Here is a 24,349-nt window from a genome sequence, read left to right as displayed (position 1 = left end):
GTGCTCCTGAGGAATACAAAAGGTTTGAATAAATGAAAAGGCGCAAACCCTATTTTCACGAGTTAATTTTGTAAAAATGTCAATTTCTCCCTAAATTATTCTATGAATTCAGAATGATTCCCAATTTTAAAACAATCTTTTTAATCTAGCCGTCATTCTAATGTTCATCTATTGTATGAAGGAAAGGAAAATTCTGAAAATGAAGAGTAAAGAGAGAGGACTAGCCCAAGACATGCAAACATATCATAAAGCTGCCATGATTAAACCACTGAGACACTGACCCCTGCAAATGAGTAAATGGAACTGAATAGAGCCAGAAAGATAACCAAACACACCCAGGAGTTTAGTAGAATATTAAAGGTGCTGCTTCACATCACTGGAGGAAAGATGGATTTATTCAATAAATGGTGTTGGGATGACTACGTGGCTATCTGAGAAATTGATTCTTAATGCACCAATGCTTTAGAAGTGAAAATTAAACATAGAAGTATTAGAAAAAACCATGAAGAAACTATCTTTATCATCTCACAGTGGAAAAGGCATGATATAAAATCCAGAGTTTAATTCACTTTGTTATACAGCAGAAACTAACACAACATTGTAAAGCAATTATACTCCAATAAAGACGTTAAAAAAAAAATCCAGAGTTTATTTCAAAACAAAGCAACGAAACCCTGCTAATTTCACCCGAGTTTAAGAGAAAAGACAGTCTGCCCCTGGGCCAGGGCCAGCAGTGGGCAGAGAGAGATGGTGAAGTTGGCACACGGCACTAACTCAAGCAACCATGGGCACCATGCAGAAAACTCATGGGTGTGCATTACAGCTGTTCATAAGTTTGGAAACAACCAAAATGCCCAGCAATAGGTGACTATTAAGAAAAGTTTGGTATGATTCCAAACTGGAGTTCTTTGCAGCCAGTAAAAAATAATGATTTAGAAAATTATTCAGTGAAATGGGGCAAACTCAAGGTGGTATTATTAAGTGAAAACTCGTTGAAGAATATGGAATGACCCATTTTGGAGGAAGAGGGGAAGATACATGTGATTAGGAAAAAAAAAAAAAGACTAGAAGGAAATGTACCGGCATGTTTGCAAGGGTTGTTACCTCTGGAGACTGGGGTTACTGGGGCTTCATTGCCCACCTTGTGCTTTTCCGGGTTTCCCCAAACTTAATACATGTGATTATTTCTACCCTAAGGTTTGAAATCTGAATGACGGAGAAGGTGGTGTGAGTCACGTAACTAGGACTCGAGAGGGGAGACGGCCAGTCCAGACTTGGACGTAACCGCTCTGATGGCCTGTGGACACCCAAGGAGGGAGCCAGCTGGAAGTGAGGCCTGGACTCTGTAGTGAAGCCTGTGTCGTGTTTAGCTCTGTGGACATGACACAAGCCTTGAAGTAGTCAAGGGCAAGGTGGGGAGGGAACAGCTGAAGGGCACAGCTGTAAACCCTGCTGTCAGGGTCCACAGGGCAGCCACAGATGAGGCCTGAACCCCCAGGGCCTCCCAAGGCTGGAGAGGAGCAGAGCAATGACAGTGTTCCAGATTTTTCACCTCCTGTCTGAGCAACCTCACAGAGGACTGTGGCCTCCCAGCTGGAAAGGACAGTGGCGAGTGGGCTCTGCTAGCATGTCCTTGGGGGCAGAGAGGGGCCAAGCAGTGAAGCAAAAGTTACCAACCTGGGAGGAGAAGGTTTGTGTGCCCACCTTGTTTGAGCTGAACCTTTCCATAAAGGAGAGGCCAGAGAAAAGTAAGAAGTAGTTTTGCTCCCCCATGTTCTTCAAAGAAATAATTTGATGTGGAAGAACTGGCTTCTGAGTCACAAGGAAACCTTTTCCCCAAGGATTGGGATCAGAAACAATGGGGAAAGGAATTATTAAAACCATCAGTTCACAACAAGCTCAGGAAGAAGCTGAATAACCTTTGAACAATTTGTCTCATCCTGCTATAAAAAGAGGAAATTTCGGAAAGTTAAGAACTATCACGCGTGTACAGTTACACGCCCTTTCATTCCACTGACACGGTCTCGAATCACGAGAGAAACGAGAATGTCTTCACTCCTTCCCAAAGGCCTATGCGCAAGAAAACAAAGCCCTCAGCCCCTCACCTCTCACAGTGGGGGCAGTGCACGGGCAGTGTGGGCGCTGGCTGGACACGCAGCCCTCTGGGCCCACAGACCTGCTGCCCAGAACCTGCATTTCAGCAGTCTGTCTCCCTCGGTCCCGAGCACACTGATTTTGAAAAGCGTGGTTTAACAGATGCTCTCTGTGCAAAATGAAAAGCACCCTGCAACAAGGTGTTTTCACAAGCCACCCTTCCCACTTCCTCTCACCCCCACTTCACCAGCGCCTCAAACCCCAGCTGAAAGGCCCCATTCTTGTCCCAGGGAATAGATCCTATTTAATCTAGAAAAGGAGGAAACACACTCGGCCATCAGGAAGCAATAGCGTTAACTTAGGGGCCAAAAACAACACTGCAGACGGAGAACAATGCAAGAGGCGGCGTGGGGAGGATCAAGGCAGCTTAGCTGGGCGGTTTTGGTCACTAAGACAGAAAGGAGGCCCGAGTGCAAATTACATGTGGAGGGTGGACTGGGCAGTGTTTTTATAAAAATAGAAATAATGGTTTAAGAACTTATCTGAGGATTTTCAGATATTAAAAATAAGTTTCCTTCCAGACAGAGAGACTGGCCTCACATGAGGCACTGGTTTCTCACTCTATTGTTCAGCTCAAATTATCCCAAAGTACCTAGCAATTTGGCCACAAACCTGGTTTAAGGCCATGGCCTGTAGGCGGGGTGGAACTCTCAAAAAGAAAATGATTTCAGAAGGAAAAAAGTGATTTATGTTCGAAATGATTTTATAAAAAGACTCAAGTTTCCCTTAAGATTAACTTTTAAAAATTGAAAATTAAGTATTTTTTAGTATGCTCCATTCCAAAAATGTATAGTTTCCAGAATTTCACACAAGATTAAAAATGAAGATTAAAACAAGCTAAAGGGAGGATAAAACATGCTACAATGTTTCATAATTGCTACAAGTAGCAGCAAATTTAGCTTGGAGTTTCCTAGCAGCCAAAGTAACAATTAGAACAAGATCAGTTCAAAATTGATAACAACACAATAAGCAGGAAACTCTGGAAGTCTTTTCTTAGAGATTTGAGAAAATTTCTCCTGTGGGATACTCTGTAAGGTAGTTCTGGTACTTCTGACTAAATGCTGTACTTGTACTATGACATCAAGACCTTAGAACAGGGGACTTCCCTGGTGGTCCAGTGGGTAAGACTCCCTGCTCCCACTGCAAGGGGCCCAGGTTCAATCTCTGGTCGGGGAACTAGATCCTGCGTGCATGCCTCAACTAAGAGTTCACATGCTGCAACTAAGAAGCCTGAATGCCACAACGAAGATCCTGCATGCTACAACTAAGACCTGGCACAGCCCAAAAATTAATTAATTAATTAAATACACACACACACACACACACACACACACACACACACACACACACACACACACACACACACACACTTTTTAAAAAGACCTTAGAACAAAAGCTCCAAGTTCAGGTTTAATGTTGACACTCACTGCCTGCAGGAAGTCCACCGTCTCTGCTTCACCGACACTGGGGTTACCTCTCCCACCAGATGATTACCCTCTATGTACCGCTGACTGCTCCAGCAGTGGACAGGTGACCCTATTCTGCCCAATACGCCACAAAGAGAAGTCTACAAGGATGATTCTGAATCAAGTCCTCACTCCCACCAGAGAGCTACAGGAAAAGACCATCTCCTCTCTCTCTAGGTGGGCTGGGTCTGGATGTGACACTTGGGACTGCTGCAGCCATACTGCAGTCCAAGGATGAAGCCACCTCCAACAGTGACAGTGCTGAAGGATGGAAGAAACCTGGGTCAGTGTTTATCAACCACTCCCGGAACCCTCAAAACTCTAGACTACCTGTTCAGTGAGATAATTGCCTGTCCTTATGAATGAATGAATCCTGTTCATTCCTGTTCATGAATCTTGTTTCCACTAGATTCATTCAGGGTTTTCATTTCTATGGAAACAAAATGTAAAAGCCCAATTTTTAGAGGGCAAATACAGAATCAGAAATGGGAATTTTCGACACACAAGAGAAATCTTGCATAAATAAGACTATTTCATCCCAGCATTATCTGAAAGAGCAGAAGACTGGATATAATCTTAAAATACATCGTTAAGTGAGTGGAGACAGATATCCATCATAAATCATTAGTCAGATGCATGCACAGTGGAATCTCAAAGAGCCATAAAAAAGGAATGGGATAATCTCCAAAATATACAAAGCAGCTCATGCAGCTCAATATCAAAAAAACAAACAACCCAATCAAAAACTGGGCCGAAGACCTAAACAGACATTTCTCCAAAGAAGATATACAGATTGCCAACAAACAAGTGAGGATGCCTAACATCACTAATCATTATAGAATGCAAATCAAAACTACAATGAGGTATCACCTCACACCCGTCAGAATGGCCATCATCAAAAATCTACAAACAATAAATGCTAGAGACAGTGTGGAGAAAAGGGAATCCTTTTGCACTGTTCGTGGGAATGTAGATTTGATATAGCCACTATGGAGAACAGTATGGAGGTTCCTTAAAAAACTAAAAATAGAACTACCACACGACCCAGCCATCCCACTACTGGGCATATACCCTGAGAAAACCATAATTCAAAAAGTCATGTACCACAGTGCTCACTGCAGCACTATTTACAATAGCCAGGACATGGAAGCAACCCAAGTGTCCATCGACAGATGAATGGATAAAGAAGATGTGGCACATATATACAATGGGATATTACTCAGTCATAAAAAACGAAATTGAGTTATTTGTAGTGAGGTGGACGGACCTAGAGTCTGTCATACAGAGGGAAGTAAGTCAGAAACAGAAAAACAAATACCATATGCTAACATATATGGAATCTAAAAAAAAAAAAACAGGTTCTGAAGAACCTAGGGGCAGGACAGGAATAAAGATGCAGACGTAGAGAATGGACTTGAGGACACAGGGAGGGGGAAGGGTAGGCTGGGACGAAGTGAGAGAGTGGCATGGACATATATACACTACCAAATGTAAAACAGATAGCTAGTGGGAAGCAGCCGCATAGCACAGGGAGATCAGCTTGGTGCTTTGTGACCACCTAGAGGAGTGGAATAGGGAGGGTGGGAGGGAGATGCAAGAGGGAGGGGATATGGGGATATATGTATACGTATAGCTGATTCACTTTGTTATACAGCAGAAACTAACAACAATGTAAAGCAATTATACTCCAGTAAAGATGTTTTTTAAAAAAAAAAGGAATGGGAAAGAAACCAGTATTCACTAAGTGAAAAAAGTGTAGGGCACTGTGTATAGTGTGCTCTAATATGTATTTAAGGGACTTCCCTAGTGGTCCAGTGGGTAAGACTCCACACTTCCAATGCAGGCGGCCCAGGTTTGATCCCTGGTGGGGGAACTAGATCCTGCACACATGCCACAACTAAAGATCCCGCATGCTGCAACTAAGACTTGGTGCAGCAAAAATAATTAATTAATTTAAAAATAAATAAATATTTTTTTAAATAAAAAGAAATATGGGGACTTCCCTGGTGGCGCAGTGGTTAAGAATCCACCTGCCAATGCAGGGGACATGGGTTCCAGCCCTGGTCCAGGAAGATCCCACATGCCGCAGAGCAACTAAGCCTGTGCACCACAACTACTGAGCCTGCGTGCCACAACTACTGAAGCCCACGTGCCCAGAGCCCATGCTCCACAACAAGAGAAGCCACTGCGATGAGAAGCCCGCGCACCATAACAGAGAGTAGCCCCTGCTCACTGCAACTAGAGAAAGGCCGCGTGCAACAACAAAGACCCAAGGCAGCCAAAAATAAATAAATGAATTTATTTTTAAAAATGTATTTAAAAAGAGAGAAATATATGTATTTTTTTGCTAATGGTATTAATAATCCATTGCTACATAATAAATTACTCAAACACTTAGCAACTTAAAAGAACAAACATTCATTATCTCAGTTTCTGTGGGTCAGGAATTTGGGAGTGGCTTAATAGGTGTCTCTCATGGGATTATAGTCAAGATGTTGGCTGGTGAGTGATACCAGTGAAAATGGAGTAATAAGGACCTTCAAAAATTATAACCTCCATAAACGCAATAAGAAAACTGACAAAAATTGTCAGAACAAATTTTTCAGAACTCTGGAAGTTAACCAAAAGATTGCAGCAATCTGAGGAGTTTTAATCAAGAAAAGTATCCAAATCTCAGTAACAACAGCGAGCTTTGTGGCAATTTAACTTGTCCTATTTTCATCCCCCTCTCTCCAGCTCCATGACAGCCTTGAAAATCAACAGTCACAAGTGAAAAATAGCAGCCTGGCAGACAACAGAAGAGGTGAATCAGGGTTGGGAGCTACTTAAAAGCTTCATTCCCGTAGAATTGTCATTATATGACCTGTCTGGTGGCTCCCTGGAAGACTCTACTTGCAAGGCCGTCTTTATTGATTAGACTTGGAGCTTGCCCAGTGTGAAAAGCTTTTCCCTGGAGGTGTTGGTAAAAACATTTCAATGCAATTGTTTGATTTTACGGCTGCTGTAGGCAGTGGATAACAATTGGGGCAAACAACAGGCTACCCAAAAAGCTTAAAAGTTAGATCTAGGGAAGGAGATGCCCATAAGGGCTGTGAAAATCTGACATACTCCTCAGAACCTATAAGGTTAAGGTATATGTAGGATTGTGTGCATGCTCAGAAGAGAACTGAGAATGCTGTCACCTCTAGCCGACGTTGAGGCTCCTTACAAGGAGAGAGTGAAGTCTAAGGCAGAGTTGTCAAGTGTCTGGCCGAGCGTTGAAGGCATGCCACAACAAGCATACAGAACCCATTGGCAATGACTGGGTGATTTACTGGTTCCAGATATTAAAGGAAATCTCTGACCAGTCATTAGCTGGCCACTAATCTAACTAGGCAGAGACTTCAGTGGCCACACACAAAAAAGAATACAGACCTTACAAAAACAGTTCAGAAAAATCATTAAACAAACAACCCCAACAACTACAAAAAACCTTTGAGGATGAGGGAAGAACCCGATTTCCAGAGTTCCCACATTATATCAATTTAAATGTCCAGTTTTCAACAAAATGTTACAAGACATGCAAAGAAAAAAAAAGTGTGATCCATATGGGGCAGGGGAAGCTATCAACAGCAACAGTTCCTGAGGAAAACCAAAGACTGACTTTATTTATTTATTTTTTGGCCACACCACATGGCTTGCAGGGATCTTAGTTCCCCGACCAGGGATTGAACCTGGGCCCTCGGCAGTGAAAACCTGGAGTCCTAACCACTGGACTTCCCGGGAATTCCCCAGACCAAAGACTTTAAATCAGCTATTTAAAATATGTTCAAAGGCTTCCCTGGTGGCGCAGTGGTTGAGAGTCTGCCTGCCGATGCAGGGGACACGGGTTCGTGCCCCGGTCCGGGAAGATCCCACATGCCGCGGAGCGGCTAGGCCCGTGAGCCATGGCCGCTGGGCCTGCGCATCCGGAGCCTGTGCTCCACAGCGGGAGAGGTCACAACAGTGAGAGGCCCGCTCACCGCACAAAAAATAAATAAATAAAATAAAATAAAATATGTTCAAAGAACTAAAGGAAATACTATCTGAAAAACTAAAGGAAAGTATTAAAAAAATGTATTACCAAAGAGAATATCAATAAAGAGATAGAAATTATAAATAAAGAACCATATAGAAATTCTAGAGTTGAGAAGTATAATGACTGAAATGAGAAATTCACTAGAGGTGCTCAACAGCAGATTTCAGCAGGTGGAGGAAGGAATCAGTGATCTTGAAGATAGGTAAATTGGGCTTACCAGTCTTGAGGAATAGAAAGGAGAAAAAAAATAAAGAAGACTGAACAAAGCCTCAGAGACCTCTGGGACAGCATCAAGTGTACCAACATATGCACAATGAGAATACTAGAAGGAGAAAAGAAAGACCAGAAAGAATATTTAAAGGAATAATGGCAGAAAATTTCCCAAATTTGATGAAAAACATTTTCCTACAGACCCAAGAAGCTCCATGAACTCCAAGTAGGATAAACTCAAAGAGAGCCATACCAAGACACATTGTAATCAAACTATTGAAAGCTGGAGACAAGGAGAGAATCTTAAAGGCCACCAGAGAGAAATGGCACATATCATGTGCAAGACATCCTCAATAAGATTAGCAGCTGATTTCTCATCATAAACTGTGGAAGCCAGAAGGCAGTGACATGACATAGCAGTGAGATGTGGATGGGCATCCAATATATAAAGATTTAATGTGGATGATAATAACACAAAGGAAGGGAGAAATAGAGCTATATAGGAGCAAAATTTTGTATATTACTGAAATAAAATTAATCTTAACTATTGAATAGATTATTATAAATTAAGATATCCAGAACAACCACTAAGAAAATAACTCAAAAGATATTATATAATAAAAGAAATGACAAGGTATTAAAATGGTGCACTAGAGAATATGTACTTAACACAAAGAAGGCAGTCATGGAGAAACAGAGGAATAAAAAAGACATAAGACATACAGGAAACAAATAGCCAAAAGGAAGGCATAAGTTCCACCTTTACATTGAGTACACTCAATATAAATGGATTAAACACTACAATTAAGGTGGAGATTGTCATAAGGGATTTTTAAAAAACAATCAAACCTTACGCTATCTACAAGAGACACACTTTAGATTCAGACACAAATAGGTTGAAACTAAAAGGAGAGAAAACAATATACCATTCAGACAGTAACTGAAAGAGAACTGAAGTGGCTATACTAATATCAGACAAAATACACTTTAAAACAAAAATTGTTACTAGGGACAAAGCAGGACATTTTATCATGATAAAAGGGACAATCTCTCAAGAAGATATAACAATTATAAACATATGTACCTAATAACAGAACACCAAAATACATGAAGCAAAAACTGACAGAACTGAAGGCAGAATTAGACAATTTAACAATAATTGTTGGAGTCTTCAATACTCCACTTTCAATTATGGATAAAATGAGTACACAGAAGATCAACAAGGAAACAGATGATTTGAACAACACCATAAGGCAACCACTTAGAATGCATCTATAGAACACTGCATCCAACAACAGAAGTATACACATTCCTCTCTATTATACATGGAACATTCTTCAGGATATGCCATATGATAGGCCATGATGTAAGTCTCAATAAGTTTAAAAGAACTGAACTCATACAAAGTACTTTCTCTGACCAAAATGGAATGAAACTAGAAATCAGTAACAGGAAAATTTGGAAATTCACAAATATGCGGAAATTAACACAATCTTAAATCACCAATAGATCAATGAATAAGTCACAAGAGAAATTAGAAAATACTTTTGAGATGAATGAAAATGAAAACATAAGAGGCTAAAATTTATGGAATGGAGTGAAAGTAGTGCTTACAGAAAAATTTACAGCTGTAAATCATACAATAAAAAAGAAGACAACTCAAATCAATAGGTTCTTAATACGTTAGTGTTTGGGTTGGCCAAAAAGTTTATTCAGATGTTATGGGAAAACCCCAATGAACTTTTTGGCCAACCCAATAAAAGAAGTGCAAACTAACCAAAGCAAACATTAGGAAAGAAATAATAAAGATTATAGCAGAAGTAAATGCAATAAAAATAGGAAAACTATAGAGAAAAATCAACAAGACCAGAAGCTGATTCTTTGAAAGAAGAACAAATTGAAAAACTTCAGGCTAGACTGACAAATAAAAAAGAGAAAAGACGTAAACTGTTAAAATCATGAATGAAAGATGGGGGGGGTGTGGTCACACTGCTACCAACCTTACAGAAATAAGAAGTTTTATAAGAGAATACTATGAATAACTATTTAACAACACATTAGATAACCAGGTGAAATGTACAAATTCCTAGAAAGACACAAATTAATGAAACTGACTCAGTAAAAAATAGAGAAGTTGAATAGACCTACAATAAGCAGAGATAGAATGAGTGATCAAAAAGTTTCCCACAAAGAAAAACTCCGGACCAGATGGCTTCACCCCTGAATTCTACCAAACACCTAAAAAAGAATTAAGACCAATCCCTCTCAAATTCTTCCTAGAAACAGAAGAGGAAGGAACACTTCCAAACTCATTTTGTGAGGTATTACCCTGATAGCAAAAGCAGACAAAGATATCACAAGAGAACTATAAACCAATATCATTTATGAATATAAATGTAAAAACCCTCTACTAAAAAACAGCAAACTGAATGCAGCAACATACAAAAAAGTGATATTTATCTCAGGAATGCAAGATTGGTCCAATGTAGGAAAATCATTGTAAAACATTTTATTGATAGAATAAAGAATAACTACATGATTGTCTCAATAAGCACAGAAAAAGCATTTGACAAAATTCAACTCTCTCTTATGATAAAAACACTAATAAACTAGGAATAGAAGGGAACTTCCTCAACCTGATAAAGGGCATCACAAAAAACCCACAGCTGACATCATGCTTAATGGTGAAATACTGGAAACTCTCTCCCTAAGATCAAAGATATCTGCTCTCACTACTTCTATTCAACACTGTTCTGAGGCAATGTACTGGAGGTACTCACTAGGACAAATAGGCAAAAAAAGAAAAAAGAAAGAAAGAAAAAGCCTACAGATTGGAAAGGAAAAATTATGTCTATTTGCAGATAATATAATCTTGTATATAGAAAATCTTAAGGAATACACACACACAAAAACCCATTAGAGCTAGGGTTGGGGCTCAGAGCAGGCCACCACAAGGTATGTCACACGGCATATTCATTTTTTTGAATTAAAATTACTTAAGAAACAGCTAGCGGAAAAAATGATATAAAAAATACTCTGACCTATTTCCCCCTGAAAGGGGGGGAAAAATCTCCCATGTGTAAGTATCCTCCCTATACCAAGAAGATAGAAAGCATCCTTATCATCAGAGCTAGAGAATTCAAGGCTAAGAAAGCTGTATAAACACATTTTGCTAACTTCTTTCTTACTCTGCAACCCCAAGCACAAGACCCTTTTTTAAATTTTCACAAATAATTGTTTCTTTGTTTAAAAATAATATATAAACAGCCTGCTTTGGTCACTTTGAGGGTCCCATTTCTATGAGACCTCCACGTGTACAAATTATTTTTTTTTCCTCCTGTTAATCTGTTTTGTGTCAATTTAATTATTATACCAGCCTGAAGAACTCAAGAGGGGTAGGGGGGAAATGTCCTTCTCCCCAACAGTAGCAAGGATGCAAGATACAATTTCAATAATATAAAAATCAAGTGTAGGGACTTCCCTGGTGGTCCACTGCCTAAGACTCTGTGCTCCCAATGCAGGGGGCCCAGGTTCGATCCCTGGTCAGGGAACTATATCTCACATGCGGCAACTAAGAGTTCACATGCTGCAACTAAAAGATCCCGCATGCTGCAAATAAGACCTAGTGCAGCCAAAAAGAAAAAACGTCAAGTCTATTGCTATAGAATCAAAAATTGAAGTTAAGGAACTATATTCAAAATCTTGTAATAAACTATAATGGGAAAGAATCGAAAAAAAGAATATATATACACACACATATATATGTATAACCGAATCACTTTGCTGTACGCCCGAAACTAACACAATATTGTAAATCAACTACACTTCAATTTTAAAAAATGAAATTAAGAAAATTCCATTTATAATAGCATCAAAAAGAATAAAATTACTTAGGAATAAAGAAGTACAAGGCTTGTATACTGAAAACTACAAAATATCACTGAAATAAATAAGTTGAAAAATATCCCATGTTCATGCATTGGGAGACTTAATACTGTTAGGCACACAGTAGTCCCTGTTAAGGGTTGAACTGTGTCCTCCCCAAAACGATACGTTCACATCTTAACCCTAGTGCCTCAGAATGTGACCTTATTTGTAATAGGGTCATTTGTAAATGTAATTAGTTAAGATGAGGTCATACTGGAATAGGGTGTGCCCCTAAATCAATATGGTTGGTGTCCTTATAAAAAGATGCCAGGAAGAGACAAGAAAGGATTCACCTATAGGTTTCAGAGGAAGCATGGCGCTGAAGACACCTTGATTTCAGACTTCTAACCTCCAGAACTATAAGACAATAAATTTCTATTGTTTTAAGCCACCCAGTTTGTGGTTTTTACTATGGCAGCCCTAGGAAACTAATAAAGTCCACAAATTGATTTACAGATTCAATGCAATCCCTTTTCAAGGCCCAACTGCTTTTTTTTTTTTTTGCAGTAATTGACAAGCTGATCCTAAAAATTCATATGGAAATACTGAAGACCTGAATAACCAAAACAATCTTGAAAAAGAATAACGAAGTTGGAATACACACAGTTCCTGAAACTTTCTATAAAGCTACAGTAATCAAGACTGTGTAATACTGGCATAAGGATAGGCATAAGTTAATGGAATAGAATTCAGAGTCCAGAAATAAACCCTTACATTTATGATTAACTGATTTCCTACAAGGGTGCCAAGACCTTTCAATGGGGAAAAGAACAGTCTTCAACAAATGGGGCTGGGATAACTGTATATCTACACACAAAAGAATGAAATTGGACCCACTACCAAAGAATGAAATTGGACCCACTACCTCACACAACATACAAAAATTAACACAAAACAGGTCAAGAACCTAAACATGTGAGCTAAAACTACAAAACTTTAAAAAATATAAATTGGATTTCATCAAAACTTAGAACTCTGTGCTTCAAAGGACACTATCAGAAATGTGAAAAAACAACTGATAGAATGAGAGAAAGTATTTGCAAATCATGTATCTGATAAGGTCATAGAAATCAGAATATATAAAGAATTCTTACAACTCAACAATAAAAGATAAATAATCCAGTTTTTAAATGAGCAAAGGATTTGAATAGACATTCCTTCAAAGAATATATACAAATGGTCAATAAGCACATGAGCAGATGCTCAACATCCTTAACCACCAGAGAAATGCAAAACAAAACTACAATAAGATACCACTTCACACATATTAGGATGGCGTCATCAAAAAAGGCAGTTAATAACAAGTTTTGGTGAGAATGTGGAGGAACTGGAATCCCCATACATTGCTGGTTGGAATGTAAAATGGCGCAGCTACTTTGGAAAACAGTTTTGCAATTTTTCAAAAAGTTAAACATCAAGTTACCATGTGACCCCAACAATTGCACTCCCAAGTAATATACTCAAATGAAATGAAAACATATGTTCACACAAAAATTGTTATACATTTCATAGCAGCATTATTCACAATAACTAAAAAATGGAAACAACCCAAATGTTCATAAACTGATGAATATATAAACAAAATGTGGTACTATCCATACACTGGAGTATTATCCAGCCATACAAAGGAATGAAGTACAACATGGATGAACCTTGAAAACATTATGCTAAGTGAAGGAAGCCAGACACAAAAGGCCATATATTATACAATTCCATTTATATGAAACTTCCAGGCAAATCCATAGAAATTAAGAGTAGATTAGTGGTTGCCATGGGCTGGGGGTGGGGAAATGGGGAGTGAATTGGTAAGAGGCTTCTTTTGGAGGTACTGAACATGTTCTGAAGTTACACAGCAGTGAGAGTTGCACAATTTTGTGAATATACTAAAAACCACTATATTTATACTTCAAAAGGGAAAATTATATGGTATATGAATTGTATCTCAATTTTTAAAAATAAGATGTTGGGACTTCCCTGGCGGTCCAGTGGTGGGGACCCCATGCTTCCACTGCTGGGGGCACGGGTTTGATCCCTGGTTGGGAAACTAAGATCTTACAAGCTGCACGGCGTGGCCAAAAAAATAAAATAGAAACCCGGGAACTCTTTAAAAAGAAAAAAAAGGTGTTATCCAGGCTGCAGTCATCTGAAAGTTTCACTGGGGCTGGAGGGTCTGTCTACTTCCAAGATGAGTTTCTTACATTGCTGTTACCGGGAGGCCTCAGTTCCTCAGTGTCTTTGCAACATGGCAGCTGGCTTGCCGCAGAGCAATTGATCCAAGAAAGAGCAAGGAGGAGGTCACAAAATATATTGATGACTTAGTCTTGGATGTTAGACACTATCACTTCTGTCATGTTCTATTAGTTATAAGGGAGTCACTAAGTCCAGCCCATAACCAAGAGGAGGGATGAAACCTACACCTCTTGAAGGGAGGGGGCCCTAATAATGTGTGGACACACTTTAAAACCCATCACATGTACATGTAACATATCTAGGACACAAAAGAAACTGACAACAGGGCTCCATGTGCAAAGGGGGAACCAGAAGCCTGGAGGACATGAGTTGGATGGAGATTGCTCACTGTAAGCTCATTTTTATCTTTTGAATTGTGAACCATGTGACGTGCTGCCTGTTCAAATAATTAAAAACAATCTTAAAAATTAAAAAAAATTCATTTTCTTTTAAGAAGGAAAATATCTTGCTTTGCTAGCTGAATTTGTTAGGTTGAAGTCCTAAATCAAATTGCACTTTTATAAATAAAAATACATTTTTATATATTTATATTCAACTATCCATGCATACATACACATTTTCTCACTCCCTAGCTCCTAATAGCCAAGGTTTAACAGAAGAAAAAACTGGAGGGCTTCCCTGGTGGCGCAGTGGTTAACAATCTGCCTGCCAATGCAGGGGACACGGGTTCAAGCCCTGGTCTGGGAAGATCCCACATGCCACAGAGCAACTAAGCCCGTGAGACACAACTACTGAGCCTGCGCGTCTGGAGCCTGTGCTCCGCAACAGGAGAGGCCGCGACAGTGAGAGGCCCGCGCACCGTGATGAAGAATGGCCCCCACTTGCCGCAACTGGAGAAAGCCCTTGCACAGAAACGAAGACCCAACACAGCCAAAAATAAATAAACAACAACAGCAAAAAAACTGGAATCCTTCTTTGGGTTCTAAAATTGGATAACCTAGATGAAACGGACAAATTCCTAGAAACACGCAAATTACCTATATTGACTGAAGAAACAGAAAATCTCACTAGACCTATAACAAGTAAAAACATTGAATCAGTAATCAAAAATTTCCCAACAAAGAAAAGTCGAGGACCACATGGATTCACTGGTAAATTCTACCAAAAATTTAAAGATCAATTAACACCAGTCCTTCTCAAACTCTTCAAAGAAATAAACTAGGAGAACACTTTCCATCTTGTTCTATGGGGTCAGCATTTCCCTAATACCAAAGCCATATTAAGACCATCACAAAAAAGAAAATTACAAATCAATCCGTTATGAGTATCAATGCAAAGATCCTCAACAAAATACTAGCAAACCAAACTGAGCACATTAAAAGGATTATATACCATGACAAAGTGGAATTTATAATAGAAATGCAAGGGTTCAACATAAGAGAAAAATGAATGTAATATATCACAGTAGTAGAAGAAAAAAACAACATACTGTCATCTCAATTGATACAGAAAAGGCATTTACAAAAGCCAACACTCTTTCATTATAAAAACTCTCAGAAAAACTAGGAATAGAGAGAAGATTCCTCAACATGATAAAGGGCATTTATGAAAAAAACCACAGCTAACATTATGCTTCACGATGAGAGATTGAAAGCTTTTTACTTGTAATTTCATGAATGAGACAAGAATGCCTGCTTTCACCACTGCTATTTAACACTGTACTAGAAATTCTAGCAGAGCAATTAAACAAGAAAAGAAATAAAAGGCATCCAAATTGGGAATGAAGAAGTAAAACTATCTGCAGGTGACATGATCCTACACATGGAAAATCCCAAGGAATGTACAAGAAAGTTACTAGAGTGAATCAACAAATTCAGCAAAATTGCAAAAATCAGTTGTTTCTATATACCAGTGATGAATAATTAGAAAAGAAAACTGAGAAATCAATTCAATTTACAATAATATCTATGTGTGGGTTTTCCACACCAAGCAATTTGCCAGTTCTCTGTAGACACCAACTGGGTGCCCTACAACTTATTTCACTTCTGACACTCACTACCCAGAGTTAGCACAGACCCCACAGATTAAAATCTCAATCCCCCTACTTCAGAGGCTAGTCACAAGTTTTGAGTCCCCAGGTTACCCATACTTCTGTCTGATTTGGCTACAAACTGGGGGTTCCCATGACTCCAACTCAGGTTCAGTAATTTGCTATAACAGCTCACAGAACTTGGAGATAAACTTTACTATTACTGGTTTACTATAAAGGATACAAATGAACAGCCAGACCAAGAGGTACATAGGGTGAGGTCTGGAAGGATCCTCAGCACAGGATTTTCTGTCCCCAAGGGATGTGCCACCCTCCCAGCACACATTCACCAACCTGGAAGCTCTCCAAACCCCATCACTTAAGAGTTTTTATGGAGGTTCAAATATGTAGACGTGATGGATTAAATCATTGGCTACTGGTGATTAACTCAATTTCCAGCCCCCTCCCCTCCACAGAGGTCGGGGGGGGGGTGCTAAAAAGTTCCAATCCTCTATTCACATGGTTGGTTCCTCTAGCAACTAGCCCCCATCCTGAAGTGATCTACAGCCCACCAAGAGTCACCTCATTAGCATAAACTCAGGTATGGTTGACAGGGGCTTATTATGAATAACACTCAGGAAATTCCAAGGGTTTTAGAAGATTTTATGCCAAGAACTGGGGAGAAAGACCAAATATATATTTCTTATTATACCACAATAGCACAATCTAAAAGAATAAAATGCCTGGGAATAAACTTAAGCAAGGAGTGAAAGGCTTGTTCCCTGAAAATTACAAAATATTCCTCTAAGAAATTAAAGAAGATCTAAGTAAGTGGAAAGACATCCCATGCTCATGGACTGGAAGACTTAATACTGTCGAGATGTCAATACTACCCAAAGCCATCTACAAAATTCAGAGCAACTCCTATTAAAATTCCAGTGGGCTTTTTTTGCAGAAATGGAAAAGCTGATTCTCAAATTCAGTGCATGGAGTCCATGTAATAGGCTGAACTGTATTCCCCAAAATTCATATGCAGAAGCCTTAACCTCCAGTACCTCAGAATGTGACTATATTTGCAGACAGGGCCTTTAAAGAGGTAATTATGTTACAATGAGTCCATTAGGGTGGGCCCTAGTCTAATCTGACCGGTGTCCTTATTAGATGAGGAAATTTGGATACAGAGAGACCAGGGCTAAGAGCATGTGAGGACATAGCAAGAAGACAGCCAGCTCCAAGGCAAGAAGAGAGGCCTCGGGAGAAATCAAACCTGCTTACATCTTCATCTTGAACTTGTAGCCTCCAGAACTGTAAGAAAATAAATCACTGTTTAAGTCTGTGGTATTCTGTATGGCAGCACTAGCAAACTTATACAGCCCAGGTAGACAAAAAAAAAAAAAATCTTAAAAAAGAACAAAGTGGAAGGACCCACACTTCGTAGCTCACTACAAAGCTACAGTTATCAAAATGCTGTGGACTGACAAAAGGACAGACTTATAGACCAATGGAATAGAACTGAGAGTTCAGAAACAAACCCATACATTTATGGCTAACTGATTTTTGACAAGGGTCTCAAGTCCAATCAATGGGAAAGGAATAGTCTCTTTAACAGATGATGCTGGGACAACAGGACTTCCATATGCAAGAGAATGAAGTTGGACCCCTACCTCATACCATATACAAAAATTAACACAAAATGTATCAAAGGATTAAATATAAGGGCTAAAACCATAAAATTCTTGAAAGAAAACATAGGAGTAATTCTTCATGCCTGTGGATTTGGCAAAGGATTCTTAGATATGACACCAAAAGCATAAGCAATAAAAGAAAAAAATAACACATTGAACTCCATCAAAAGTTAAAACTTTTGTGTATCAAAGGACGTTATCAACAGAGAGAAAAGACAACACACAGAATGAGGGAAAATATTTGCAAATCATATCTGATAAAGAATTAATATCCAGAATATACAAAGAACTCCTACAACTCAGTAACAACCAATTTAAAAACTGACAAAGAACTTGAACAGACATTTCTTCATAGAAGATATACATATGGCCAATAAACACCTAAAAAGATGCTCAGTATCACTAATCATTATGGAAATGCAAATCAAAACTACAATGAGATACCACTTCACACTCACAAGGATGGCTATTATCAAAAGAACAAAATCAAAACCAAGAAAAACCCCAGAAAGTAACAAGTTTTGGCAAGGATGTGGAGAAACTTGTACACTGCTGGTAGGAATGTAAAATAGTGCAGTTGCTGTGGAAAATAGTACGGCATTTCCTTAAAAAATTAAACATAGATTTACCACATGAACTAGCAATTCCAGTTCTTGGATATACTCAAAATAACTGAAAGCAGGGATTTAAACAGATATTTGTACACCCATGTTCATAGCAGCATTCTGCACAACAACCAAAAAGCAGAAGCAACCAAAATGTCCACCAAAATATGAATGGATAAACAAAATGTGATATGGGGAATAGGGAGTTATTGTTTACCGAGTACACGGTTTTTGTTGGGGATGAGGAAAAAGTTTTAGACATAGTGATGATGGTTACCATAACACCGTAAACATATTTATTGCCTCTAATTATACAATTATGAATGGTTAAAATAACAAATATTATATGTTAAGAAAAACTTTACCACAGTTAAATACAACTACCAAAATTCATGGAACTGATGATGGTCAACTCTATGAGAGTAAAATTCACTGCTAACAGTACTGGTTCAATAATTGAAATTTAGATATTTTCTACAGAATACGTATTAATGAGTAACATAATGAATAACACAGGTTTTAAACACTTTACGTTTCTGCAAGCTTTGAAGTCTGTCCAAATAAGCCCTTTCTGCTCTGCATGTATTTCTACCAAAATCAGCTGTAACATTAGCTCAGCCAATCCCCACTTCAGGTTATACTGAATCAGTGATTTCTCATCTTTAAAATTATTCTCACCTGTAGCTGTTCTACGCAGATTATTCTAGAGGCTAATTCTTTACTCTTCAAAGTTGGCATTGACCCTTGCATAACAGCTGAGCAGTATTGGTAACATTTGACTCATCAAGAACCAAGGAAAACCATTCCAAATCATTTGCCTTGTTTTGAATTGACTACTGATATTGCTCCCAATGTTCTCAACCCTTTAAGCAACGATTCTCACCCCTTTAAGCAACCATTCTCACCCAAAGGCTAATAGTTTTAAATAAGTTTACTTACTCTGCACACGTTTCTTCCAGAGAAATTAACTCACCATTGGTAAACAGCTTCCCTTGCCTACCGAATGAATGGGTTACTCATACCTTAAAAACATGACATTTAAAGCCCAGTTTTCTTTTTCTTTTTTTTGATGACACAATTGCATATATATTGTTTAAAATGAAAACAGGCGAGTTCACAAATTACTTCGGGACACTGAAAAATGAACTCTGGTTGCTTTTCTTCTGGGCAGCACCTAAACTCTGTCTGCTTTTCTTCTGGGCAGCACCTAAACTCTGGCTTTGCAATATTTCAGGTACATTACAGTCTTCTGAGAGAGGCCCAGTACTTCAGAATCCCTGGGGTGGCCAGAATGCCTCTGGTTTCTTCCGCATCCCGCAAAGGGCTCTCTCCGTACTCCTCCTTCAGCCACTGGCGGAAGTGATGGACCTGGTGCTCCTCAAACTCCTGGAGCTGCCTCTGGAAGCCCAGGTTGGGGTTTGCACAGGACCTCCCTGCATGCACAGTGCACAGGGCATCTTCCCAGCCGAAGTCGGTGACCGTCATGATGTATGCAACCACCAGACTCACACTCCTGGAGACGCCGGCCAGGGAGTGAACAAGGCAGCCCTCACCTCGCAGGCGGCACTCGTGGATGAATTTAACACTTTCTTTGAAATGTCTTGTCAGGTTTTGAGATGGTGAATCCGCTGCTGGTATGCACAGGTATTTAACCCCCTCCAATGTTGGCCTGGCGCCGTCGTGCAGAGACAGAATGTGTGTCATCTTGTTCTTCTCTGGCATCTTTGAAGTTGCCGATATACAGGCCAGACAGGATTAACCATTCCCCATGGCGGCCGCGCGGTCTAGCGCCTGGGGGCGCAGCGGCAGGCGCACTGAGGGCATGTTGGAGCCGACGGGGGAGCAGCGGGCTGTCGGGCGGGCGGGGGCACTGCGCGCCCGCAGCGTAAACAGCAACATGAACCGGCGGCGCCCAGGCCTCTCTGTCCGCTGCGCTCCTGTCCCCCGCGATCCCCAGCCGCCGGTCCGCGGCACAGGCGCCCCAGCGGGAAGGGGCTCGCAGCGCCTGCCGCCTCCCGGAGTGAGCCCAGCACCTGCCACGCCGGCCCCTGCCACGCCAGCCCCTGCCACGCTGGCCCCCGGGACTTGTAGACACGGTTCCTAGGGGCCCAGCCGGGGCGCAGGGATTATGTCTCCCGGGGGCCGGGGCGCAGGGACATGACTCCTGGGAGCGGGTCCCTCCAGGATTATGGCTCCCGGGGGGCCCGGGCCCAGGGCACACGCGCACCCCCACCCCGGCCGCCGTCGCCCTGCGCGTTCTTAGACCGGGGGGGGGGGGGGGGGGGCTCTTTTTTAACGTTAAGTATGCACCAATAATTTTTAAAAAATTAAATGTCACGATATGGTGATAGGTATGGCCCTCATAACACTATTGAGTTATAAATGTATAACTGCAGTCTGTACTGCAAAGTGATAACACTGCTGCGTACTGTCTCTGTGGCAACTATTTAATTCAGCCAGTGCATCAGGAAAACAGCCATCTACAATTTGTAAACAAATGAATGTGGTTGCACCCCAAGGAAACTCTGTATGTAGACACTGATTTGAATTTCGTATAGTTTCCACAGCCCACAGTATTCTCCTCTTGTTGTTGCTATTGTTTTAAAGCATTTAGAAATGTGAAAAACCATTCTTAGTTCATGGCTTACCCATAAACAGGCAGCTGCGCATAGTTTGCTGACCCCTGCAGTTGAAAAAGAAAATGAGCTTTACTCACATTCCTCACAATTGAATCCATGTTTTTTCCAGTATCTAATGAGGAAAGTAAAAGTAAAGTAAAAAGAAAGTTACACCTCCAAGTGCTAGTTCTTTGAAACTATGGATAAAATAAATATCTGACAAGTTTAGTTTAGAAAAGAAAACAAACATAACATTTAAAATGACACATAACAACGGAGTTTTCCTAATTATGAGAAAACTATAATTATATACTAATAAAATTAAAAATATTAACAACGTAAGCAATACAGAGAATATGAATTTACAGATAGAGGGGAAAATTTGTGCTTCAACTGGTAAGAGCAACAACCTGGGTTTTGATTTGGATTCTATAGAGAGGCTCTGCACCTTTCACTGCCTTGGAGCTATTTTACAACTCTGTAAGTTATAGATACCTGATAATACAAATAATTCTTATCTATAGACAAATGCAAATAAATAAATTCTGTTGGGTAGAGGTTCAGCTGACTTCCCTCCTGTGGAAGAAGTCAGTCTCGTGTCCATTTATAAATTCATTTCAACGTTCTTTTACTCCAAATTTGTCCTTGACTTCTCCTTTGAACTGACTGTAACATCTCAGTTCTTTGAGTTTTTAAAAATGCTTAACGTGTTCATTTTATATCCATCTGTATGAGAGCCATTTCACTTTGTTGAAAATTATACTTTAACACAACTAAGGGCAATATAGAAAAAAAGAAGATAATTACCTCCAAAACTTTCCTGGGGCCTTTCAAATCTTGAAGAAGCAGAATCTGTGACACAGAAGGCAGAAGACTCTCTTGTCTATTTTACACGAAGAGCATTATCTGACCCCAAACATGGGAGACTGCACCGTGGGCCAGCCAGTGCTAGTTGCTAGGCTGGCAGTTTCCAAACCCAACTGGGATTGGAACTGCCAGCAAGTACCTGTGGAACACCCACGCAGGCCCCACCCACCTCCTGAACACACAAATCACGGCCCAAATCAGGGGCAGGGCCTGGCCACCTGCTTTTAACAAGCTCCACAGGAAGTTCTAATGAGCACAGGTCTTGTTTTACAGATGAAAGAACTAAGGCCTAGAGAAGCTCCTCAACACTGATGGAAGATAAACAGCTGCTTCGTGCAGCCCAAGTCGGCTCCCTCCTCCTCCCCCAACCCTTCCCATCCCTCATCTTAAGTTATCTAGAGCACAGGGCCTAGAGGTAGAGCCAGGCAGATGTGGAATAGCAATGACACTGCCTCCTAGTAGGCGAGTGTGGCAAACATCACAGCAAACGGCCTTGTTGCTGGTTTGGCGTTTTGTTAATTTTCTTACCCATTGGTAATTTTAACCCAGCTCTAATTTCTCCCCCCATACAGAAAGCCCACCCCTTTCCTCATCATTGACACCAAAAACCAAGAGGAAAGGCTTCTTTATACGGAGCTGTATTTAGAAGGCAAGAGTATTTGCTGAGAATGCCCGACTCCACATCAAAAAACGGAAAGAAAAAGTTTTAAGAGAAAGCTCTTCCTTACTGTACATACTAATAAACAGAAAGGTAATAATGGAGTTAAAATATTAATAGATGCTATTAACTAGTGAGTGAAAAGTTTAAGAACAGGATATTTAGCCTCGAAATACCTCCTTATAACTTACAGTGGAGAAACTTGACAGATGCCCCTTAATCCAAGTGCTCAAAGTAAACATCACTAAAACTCACCAAGTATTCTGTGCCTCCCAATATGATGCATCAAGTACACAGTATCTCCTCTGTGGTACACATCTTCCTTGACTTATGATGGGGTTATGTTGCAATAAACCCATCGTAGATTGAAAATACCCTAAGTCACAAATACATTTAATACACAACCTACTGATCATCATAGCTTAGCTGAGGCTACTTGTAATGTCCTAACACATTAGCCTACAGTTAGGCAAAATCATCTAACACAAAGCCCATTTTATAATAAAGTATTGGGTATCTCACGTATTGAATGCTGTACTGAAAGTGAAACAATGTTTGTATGGGTACAAAAAAAGAGTTGTGTATTGTTGGGTTTACCTTTGAGATCACATAGCTGACTAGGGTCTGTGGCTCACTGCCACCGCCCAGAATCATGAGCCCTACCACGTATCACTAGCCTGGGAAAAGATCAAAATTCCGTATTTGAAGTAGTTTCTACTGAATAATATCACTTTCACACCATCCTAAAGTCAAAAAATCTTAAATCGAACCATTTTAAGTCAGGGACCATCTGTATTCCTACACAAAAAAGCTCAATTAAATCTAATTGTGAGCCGACATCAAACCCAAATTGAAGGACATTCTACAAAATCAGCCAATACTTTTCCAAGACAGACATGGAAAGAAGGCTGAAGGACATGAGAACTAGATGTAGTAATTCTGGGTTGGATTCTGAACCAGGAAAGAAAACTATGGAAGATATTATTGGGAAAATTGGCAAGATTTTACAGTGGACTATGGATTAGGTAACAGTATGATATCAATGTTAGACTTCCCGATTATGATCATTGATCTGCAGTTATGCTTGTTCTTAGCAAACTGACAATAAAATATTTGGAACAAAAGGGCCCATCTCTAACTTGATCCTAATGGATCAGAAAAAAAAAGTGTGTATAGAGACAGAATTAAAGCAATTGGGGCAAAATGTGAGCTGAGGTCGGGTAAGAGTATTTTAAAGTTCTTTGTGCTATATATTCTTGCAACTTTTCAAGTCTGAAATTGAATCAAAATTGTTACAATTTTTGTACTGCTACAATACACATTTTTAGGATGTTTGTTGCACGTATCTGCCTCACAGAACCAGATGTGCAAGGATCAATGGAGAGCCAGACTGACCTAGGTCCTGCCACTACCTTGCAGAGATCTTGACATGCACATGTACACAAACAGGCCCAGCTCAGCCCAGGACAGTCAAGCAGAGGAGCCTGTGCTGCAAGCTGTCCTCCCACTGCTCAGCAGGGACCAGCCCAACCCAGCACTCTCCACAACAGAGTTGGACCCACAGCCTCAGCAGCTCCCCAAGCTCAGATCCACCCACCCGGGATCCACCCACTGAGCTCAGCCTCCCTTGAACTGACACATCCCCCTTGTGTTTCACTGATCCTCCCCCACACATCCATTCACACTCATTCAATCTCCTATGCTCCAGGTACTGGCCTCCACACACGTCCTATCTCCCACCCACAGAAAGCCCAACCCTCACACACATGAGGAGCGTTACCCTTTCAAGACCGGCAGGTTCATTAACCCAAACTGCATGTACTCGGAGGAGGCTGAAGCAGGGCCTACAGGGTGAGGAGGGAAAAGCATCTCCTGACTTTTGT

The 24,349-nt window shown here is 40.3% G+C and overlaps 1 protein-coding gene across 1 annotated transcript; it reads right to left on the bottom strand.

The window, feature by feature from the left end:
- Positions 1–19,401: 19,401 nt before the first annotated feature.
- Positions 19,402–20,075, bottom strand: LOC101279488 (dual specificity protein phosphatase 22-like). The gene has a single exon (XM_049705814.1). It carries the CDS (start codon positions 20,043–20,045, stop codon positions 19,563–19,565), a length of 483 nt encoding a protein of 160 aa, XP_049561771.1. The 5' UTR covers positions 20,046–20,075; the 3' UTR covers positions 19,402–19,562.
- Positions 20,076–24,349: the final 4,274 nt, after the last annotated feature.

This window comes from Orcinus orca, chromosome 2, assembly GCF_937001465.1.
Source record: "Orcinus orca chromosome 2, mOrcOrc1.1, whole genome shotgun sequence".
Taxonomy (NCBI): domain Eukaryota; kingdom Metazoa; phylum Chordata; class Mammalia; order Artiodactyla; family Delphinidae; genus Orcinus; species Orcinus orca.
The sequence above is the reverse complement of the archived record's forward strand: the minus strand, read 5'-3'. Positions and strand labels throughout refer to the sequence as shown.